This window comes from Vicia villosa, linkage group LG2 (genome assembly GCF_029867415.1).
Source record: "Vicia villosa cultivar HV-30 ecotype Madison, WI linkage group LG2, Vvil1.0, whole genome shotgun sequence".
Taxonomy (NCBI): domain Eukaryota; kingdom Viridiplantae; phylum Streptophyta; class Magnoliopsida; order Fabales; family Fabaceae; genus Vicia; species Vicia villosa.
Genome location: NC_081181.1, coordinates 79,475,273 through 79,483,654, shown reverse-complemented (window position 1 = coordinate 79,483,654; position 8,382 = coordinate 79,475,273). Strand labels below are relative to the sequence as shown.

The 8,382-nt window shown below is 35.5% G+C and overlaps 2 protein-coding genes across 2 annotated transcripts; one reads left to right on the top strand and one right to left on the bottom strand.

Moving 5' to 3' along the window:
- Nucleotides 1-482: 482 nt before the first annotated feature.
- LOC131649433 (uncharacterized) lies at nt 483-2,518 on the top strand. Its single transcript, XM_058919197.1, has 2 exons — nt 483-493; nt 1,615-2,518. Exons 1-2 carry the CDS (start codon nt 483-485, stop codon nt 2,516-2,518), a joined length of 915 nt encoding a protein of 304 aa, XP_058775180.1.
- Nucleotides 2,519-2,776: 258 nt separating this feature from the next.
- Nucleotides 2,777-3,299, bottom strand: LOC131646336 (peamaclein-like). Its single transcript, XM_058916402.1, has 3 exons — nt 3,234-3,299; nt 3,068-3,098; nt 2,777-2,971 (listed from the first exon to the last, which is right to left on the bottom strand). The coding sequence occupies exons 1-3, from the start codon at nt 3,297-3,299 to the stop codon at nt 2,790-2,792; spliced, it is 279 nt and encodes a 92-aa protein (XP_058772385.1). The 3' UTR covers nt 2,777-2,789.
- Nucleotides 3,300-8,382: the final 5,083 nt, after the last annotated feature.

Genomic DNA, 8,382 nt, shown 5'->3' with positions numbered 1-8,382 from the left:
TAATAGGACCATCAAATGAGGGAAATTGTGGAGTTTTCGAGAACATCAAAGTGTATTTGGTAAGAGAGGCCTGTAAATTAGCACCTTCATCAGCTGGAGTCAGTTGAAGGAGCATGGTGCTTTCGATACTTCTATCCTTCACGTCTGGGTCATTTTCGTCAACATGGCCATGTGTTGGCAAAGTTTGAAGGTGGAATTTAGCCATAGTTGAAGAAGCCAGTAAGGTTCAGACAGAAGCCAGTAAGGTCCAGACAGAAGCAAGTTGGTAAGCCAGTTGAAGAATTCACACTTCGATAATTTCGCATAAAGCTTATTTTCCTTCAACAATTCCAATACAACTCTCAGATGTTCCGCATGCTTTTCTTCACTCTTGGAATATATCATAATGTCGTCTATAAATACCACAATGACCATATAAATATAAGGATGAAAGATCCTATTCATATACTCCATGAAAACACCATGTGCATTAGTTACTCCGAATGGCATCACTGTATATTCGTAATGACCATACCTTGTCCTGAATGCAGTCTTCTGAATATCGTCTGCTTTCACACGAATTTGATGATACCCAGACCTCAAATCAATCTTATTAAATGCACATGCTCTAACCAGATGATCCATCAAATCATCAATCCTTGGCAACAGATACTGATTCTTGATAGTAACTTTATTCAACTGTCTATAATCCACACACAATCTCATCGAACCTTCTTTCTTCTTTACCAACAACATCGGCGCACCCCACGGAAAAACACTAGGATGAATAAATTCCTTCTCAAGTAATTCTTCTAATTGATTCTTCAATTCAGCCAAATCATATGTCAACATACGATAAGACGCCATCGCACATGACTAGTTCCAGAAATTAAATCTATCGTAAACTCCACTTCCCTCTAAAATGGCAACTCCCTCACATCTTCTAGAAAAACTTCTGGAAAGTCATGTACTATCGGTAATTCACTACTCACCGTTTTTCCTTTCGCTTCCATTGATGCAAACAACATAAACACAGCAGCCCCGTCTTTAACCGCCTCGTCCACCTGTCTAAAGTTGCAATTTAAGCCAAAATTATAATTATTATTTTTTAATTTATAATAAAAAATAATTAATTATTAATTATGTTTCAAGGAGGCTTCTAAAACGAGTATTTAAATTTCTTTTAAGTGTTTTATAATTTTAAAAATTCATAATTATTTTTAAAACAACTCGGAGTAAATTTCCAAAATGAATTTATAAAATATTTTTTAAAAATTCATAATTTTAGTTTTTGTAGTTTTTAAGTTGTTTTAATTCAAAATAAATTAATAATTTTAGTAATTTTCAAAATAAATACATATAATATTTTTTGACATAATTACACGAGGATCTTTTAAGTTATTTGGTTATTACAAATTAATTAAATAATTTTTTTAACAGTTTGGATCCATTAAGTTATTATTTAAAAAAATATATTATCATTCACTACTATTATTTGACCAATATAATTCTACCCACCAAATCTTTTTTACAACAATAAACCCTTTGAAAATTACTATATTTTAATTTCTTTAATTTCATTATTTTAATTAAATGGTAATCACTTATTTGTCACTCTATTGTTGATTCTTGTAGGTTTTCCGTTCATAATGGCTTTTCTACCCTTTTTTGGGAAGCCACTTGGTTGAATGATCTCCCTTTGAAAGAAGTGTTCCCGGATTTATACGATATTTCGCGTTTAAAGTATGTTTCGGTGGCGGCTATGGGTGGTTGGAAGGAAGGAATGTGGGTGTGGGGAGATTTTGGCTTGTCGGCAAGGGAGGTGGAAGTTTTATGCTTGGAGGCGGTTTATGAGGAGTTTATTGGGTGGTTGGAGGATTTTGTAGATTGGAAGGAGGGAAGGGATTCCGTTGAGTGGAAGGATTCCGAGGAGAAGGTTTTTACGGTTGCTTCTTGCTACAATTTCTATAACAATCTTCGTCTTCATTATGGCCCCGCTAATAGGAACGACGAGGCTTTTGAATTGTTGTGGAAATTGGATGTTCCGTTTAAAATCAAGGCTTTCGGGTGGAGACTTTTTCGCGATAGGCTTCCGGTGAAAGAATTGTTGAAGAACCGAGGTATTCCTATTCCTTTGGATGATTTAAATTGCTCTTTTTGTGATAATTCGTTGGAATCTAGTTCCCACTTATTTTTTAGTTGTTTGGTGGTGAAAAATATTTGGAGTGAGATAGCTAATTGGGTTGGTAAAGGGGATAGAGTAGATGTCGAGTGTTTGTCGAATTTTATGGATTGGCACTTGTTCTTTAGAAGTAAAAAAGTTAAAGTTAGGAAGTTAGGTGTGGTTTGGCTTGCCACCACTTGGATTATTTGGTTAGTAAGGAATGGAGCTTGTTTTCGGAAGGATGAATGGAACGTGAATAATACCGTGTGGAATATTAAGCATTTGGTTTGGAGGTGGTCTTTTTGCGGGAAAATTACTCATCCCAATTATTCTCTCTACGAGTTTTGCAAGGATCCTTTGCATTTTTTGTCGTAGTTTTAATTGGTTTGTAATTCTCTTTTTGTCGGGTCAATCCTGTTCTCTTGGTGTAAATGGGTTGGAGAACCCTTAGTTCTCCGTTTATTAATATATCTCACTTACACAAAAAAAAAAAATCTATTCGTCTAGTTCCATTGAACATTAATAACCAAATAGCAATATTTGCACGATCAATAAACTAGAAACAATTTTATTAATAATCAAATTAAATAACAGAGAAATGCATTCTCAGAGATCGATGCATGCATGAACAATACAAAAAAAAAAACTAAGGACACTTGGGTCCTCCTTTATCATTTTTCAAGTTATTATAACATGGACATTCTTCCTTGTTACCAAATGTTCCAGATGGAACACATAAACATTTTGCACAACAAATATTACAATACTTTAAACATCTCTCCTTGTATGAACTTGCTGAACATCGCACATTACATGCTCCAGCACACTCTACAGATATAGAAACAAGATTTTAATGCTAAGCAATGTTGTATTTCTCATATAATTACTCAGAATATTGTTAAAAAAAATAGCAAGAGTTCATACCATTAGGATGAACAGATCCTTCTCCACCAGCCTGTATATTTTTATTTAAAAAAATAAATAAACAGATGTTAGTATGAATAAATTCAGAATTATAAATCTTATATCTAGAATGAAAGGAGATATTATTTTTAATAAACTAAATCAACAGAAAAATTAAATCACTCACATAAACATCTTGGATCACAAAAGCTGTGACAACCATTAGAAGAAATGCATAAACTAATTTAGCCATAGTTGCTTGGTTGGTATTTTAATCTCACTCTTGTTTTATACAAAGTTTCTTCTTAGACATGAGAGTTATATAGAGGCAAATGTTAACACAGTACAATTAATCTTATTTATTATTTTCAATTTTAATGTTGTGTTTATCTGGACGGGTTTTAATATAAGTCAATAAATTGATATATATGGACGGTGAGTCTTTAGTTTTTGATTTTCTAGGTTTTTTTATGCTTGTTTTATAATTTTTAGTTGACTTCTACCTTTATTAGATTGTTTTTTCTATTTTCTTTTATATTGTTATTTTTCACTTTTTAATTGAATTAGAAAATAGTTTTTTATTTAATTTTATTTATCGTTTTTTAAATTTACTAAAATATGCATTTTTAATTTGTCAATATACTTTTATATATTTATTGGATAGAGATATTTATCACCTTAATTCTTTTTTAAAATCTGTTATGATTTTTTTTTGTTGAAAGAAGAATAAATATTTATGTAATCCAAGAACCAATAAGTACAAAGTCGATCCGAAGATCCAGACATTAATATTGACAAATTAGAGGCCACACATTAGGAGTTTGGAACTACTCTTAGCTTATTACAATAGTTACTAATCTTTTTCTAGTTTCCGCTCTACATAATATTCTTTCAATAATAACGGTTGTCCGAAGACAATTCGAATTGGTGTGCTGGAAAACGATGTCACTGTGCATTTTCAAATGGGATAGATTGTCTCATTAAGAGCATTTTTTAGGATAAGCTTACTACAATATTTGCCACGAGTCCACCCATATATAGTATTGATTTCTTTGTCCCAATCACCCGAATTATGACTATATATTTCAGTCACGCCAAGATTTGACCCCGAATTCCATTTGTTGTGTAGCACGAAAAGAACAGGTGCCCACACTTTCCTGCATCCCACAGAACACACATTTTCTATCTGTGTTACTCCAAAATTAGCCAACCGATCTTTCGTGGGTAGACTATTATAGCAAGTTAGCTACATCGTGAACTTCCCTATTAGTCTATCTAAATTACCTAAAAACAATTTCCTCCAGCAAACTTTTGGCTTATGACCTCTAAACAATTTGTATACTTGCTTGGTTACATACCTCCCCTTGGTTAGAAACTCATACCACATAATAGATTGTACTAGCATGTCCCTATTCTTGAACATGGCCTTAATGATCCACGAACGCTACCCTGATGGAATGAAGGTATTCGCGGTCTCCTTTTTCAGGTAGTAGTTGTGTATCCAATTGATCCATAGTCTATCCTTTTTTGAATAAACATTCCATAATAGTTTGGTAGACATGGCTTTATTCCATTCTCGTAGATAGATCAAATTTAGACGCCTGGTAGAAAGTGGATCACAAATGTGGTCCCACAATTCCTATCCATAAAAATTTTCTGCAGATTCTGTCAATTTGAGAAATGATCGTTTTTGGGAATAGAAAAATTTGCATCCATTAGTTGGCAATCGTAAACATCACGCTCTCCACCAATTGGAGTCTTCCCCCATACGATAATAACCCGATGCTCCTGAGATTGAGCTGCTGGAACATTTTGTCAATCAGAGGGTTTTAATCATGAATCAATAAATTTCTACTAGCCAACAGAAATCCTAGGCATTTCATCGACAACGATCCTATTGTAAAGCTGGTCGCATTCTGGAGAATTTCTTGAGTGTTGTTATCAATTCCACCATAGAAAATCTTACTTTTTGGGATGTTGACGGTGAGACTAGTATAGGCGGAGAAAAACGTTACCTTATCCATGATTAGCTGCATTGATATCGTTGTTAGAACAAGATTTGTTCTGATCAATTATCTTAGTTTTGATGATAACAATAATATGAATTTTGCTTAAGATAATATGGTACTCTAATCCAATGCAATTTCCTTTTCAGGAAATATATAAAGAGTATGCATAATTCAGCGCTCAGAAGCTTTGTCTCAAGGGTTCAGCATGCAACATCAGAACATGGTCTGGCAAGACATCAGAAGATGGTCGAAGCAGAATCAGAACATGGGTCTATGGAAGCATCAGAAGAACATGAGATCAGAAGCACTGAAGTTCTGATGGTATCACGCTCAGAAGCACTTCAAGGTCAGAAGATCAGAAGATGCTTTGCACCAAGCTGTTTGACTCTGATGATATTCAAACGTTGTATTCACAAACATCAGATCAGAAGGAAGTACAAGTGGCAAGCTACGCTGACTGACAAAAGGAACGTTAAAAGCTATTATAGGCAACGTCAGTAGACACAGCGTGAACAAGGCTCGAGGTAGTTGACAAAAGCGTATAACATTAAATGCGATGCTGTACGGAACACGCAAAGCGTTAAATGCACTCAACGGTCATCTTCTCCAACGCCTATAAATATGAAGTTCTGATGAGAAGCAAGGTTAACGATTCTGAACAAAACAACTCATATTAACTTGCTGAAACTCTGTTCTACTCAAAGCTCAGAATCTTCATCTTCATCAAAGCTCACTACATTGCTGTTGTAATATATTAGTGAGATTAAGCTTAAACGTTAAGAGAAATATCACAGTTTGTGATTATAGCTTTTAAGAAGCAATTGTAATACTCTTAGAATTGATTACATTAAGTTGTAAGGAACTAGAGTGATCGTGTGGATCAGAATACTCTAGGAAGTCTTAGAGGGTATCTAAGCAGGTTGTAACTAGAGTGATCGTGTGGATCAGAATACTCTAGAAAGTCTTAGAGGGTATCTAAGCAGTTGTTCCTGGAGTGATCAGTGTGTGATCAGAAGACTCTGGAAGACTTAGTTGCTGACTAAGTGGAGAACCATTGTAATCCGTGCGATTAGTGGATTAAATCCTCAGTTGAGGTAAATCATCTCTGCGGGGGTGGACTGGAGTAGTTTAGTTAACAACGAACCAGGATAAAAATAACTGTGCAATTTATTTTTATCTGTCAAGTTTTTAAAGCTACACTTATTCAAACCCCCCCTTTCTAAGTGTTTTTCTATCCTTCAATTGGCATCAGAGCGCCGGTTCTAAGGTGCAAGCACTTAACCGTGTTTAGAAAAGATTCAGGAAGAGAAAAACGCTTCAGTAAAAGATGGCTGATGAAACTGCAAAGGCTGATGAAACTGCAAAGTCTACATCTACATCTGGCTCTGCTGAGCAACACAACGGTAACAATGGTTATACTAGACCGCCGGTATTTGATGGTGAAAACTTTGAATACTGGAAAGATAAACTGGAAAGTTACTTTCTTGGTCTAGATGGTGATCTATGGGATCTTCTGATGGATGGTTACAAACATCCAGTAAATGCCAGTGGCGTAAAGCTGACAAGGCAAGAAATGAGTGATGATCAGAAGAAGCTTTTCAGGAATCATCATAAATGCAGAACTGTTTTGCTGAATGCTAACTCTCATGCTGAGTATGAGAAGATATCTAACAGGGAAACGGCCTATGACATATATGAGTCCTTGAAAATGACTCATGAAGGAAATGCTCAAGTCAAGGAGACTAAAGCTCTCGCCTTAATCCAGAAGTATGAAGCCTTCAAGATGGAGGATGATGAAGACATTGAAAAGATGTTTTCAAGATTTCAAACTCTTACTGCTGGATTGAGAGTTCTTGACAAGGGATACACCAAGGCTGATCACGTAAAGAAGATCATCAGAAGCTTACCCAGAAGATGGGGTCCTATGGTAACTGCATTTAAGATTGCGAAGAATCTAAATGAAGTCTCTTTGGAAGAGCTGATCAGTGCCCTGAGGAGTCATGAAATTGAACTGGATGCAAATGAGCCTCAAAAGAAAGGTAAGTCTATTGCATTAAAATCCAATATCAAGAAATGCACTAACGCTTTTCAGGCTAGAGAAGAAGATCCTGAAGAATCAGAATCTGAAGAAGAAAATGAACTGTCCTTGATCTCCAGAAGGCTAAATCAACTCTGGAAGAACAAGCAAAGGAAGTTCAGAGGCGTCAGAAGTTCAAAGAAATTTGAACGTGGAGAATCTTCTGATGACAGAAGATTTGACAAGAAGAAGGTCATGTGCTATGAATGCAATGAGCCTGGACACTTCAAGAATGAATGTCCAAAACTTCAAAAGGAAAATCCCAAGAAGAAGTTTCATAAGAAGAAAGGTCTTATGGCAACCTGGGATGAGTCAGAAGATGATTCAGACTCTGAAGATGAGCAGGCTAACTGTGCGCTGATGGCGACAGAAGATGACGGATCAGAATCCACATCAGAATCAGATTCTGAAGAGGTATTTTCTGAACTTACTAGAGATGAGTTAGTTTCCGGTCTAACTGAACTTCTGGAATTCAAGTCTCAGATTAGTCTCAAATACAAAGAGCTGAAAAAGCTATTTGAATTTGAAACAAAGAAGCTTGAGTTGGAGAATTCTGAATTAAAAGAAAAACTTTTAAAATTATCCAATAATGTTGGATCTCCTTCTGATTCAGAAAAATCCACTCCTAGTCTAAACCATATTCTGAAAGAATATGATTTAAGTTTCAGGAAGTTCTTATCTAGAAGTATTGGCAGAAGTCAGCTAGCTTCTATGATATATGCTGTGTCTGGAAACAAAAGAGTTGGCATTGGTTTTGAGGGTGAAACCCCATACAAACTTGAACCTGTTGATGAAATGAAATTCACATACAAGCCATTGTATGATCAGTTCAAGTATGGCCACTCCCATGATTTTAGGCACACTTCACATGCTCAAAGTTTTCACATAACACACACCAAAAAGCATGTGACATAACCTAGGAAATATCATGAAACTCACATTAAAAATTATCATGCTGTTCCTCCTATTGCTTACAATGTTAAACCCAAGTTCAATCAGAACTTGAGAAAATCTAACAAGAAAGGACCCAAGAAGATGTGGGTACCTAAGGATAAGATTATTCCTATTGCAGATATCCTTGGGTGCAAAAAGGACAAAGCACAACATGTCATGGTACCTGGACTCTGGATGCTCACGACACATGACAGGAAGAAGGTCTATGTTCCAAGACCTGGTGCTTAAGTCTGGAGGAGAAGTCAAGTTTGGAGGAGATCAGAAGGGCAAGATAATTGGCTCTGGAACTATAAAGT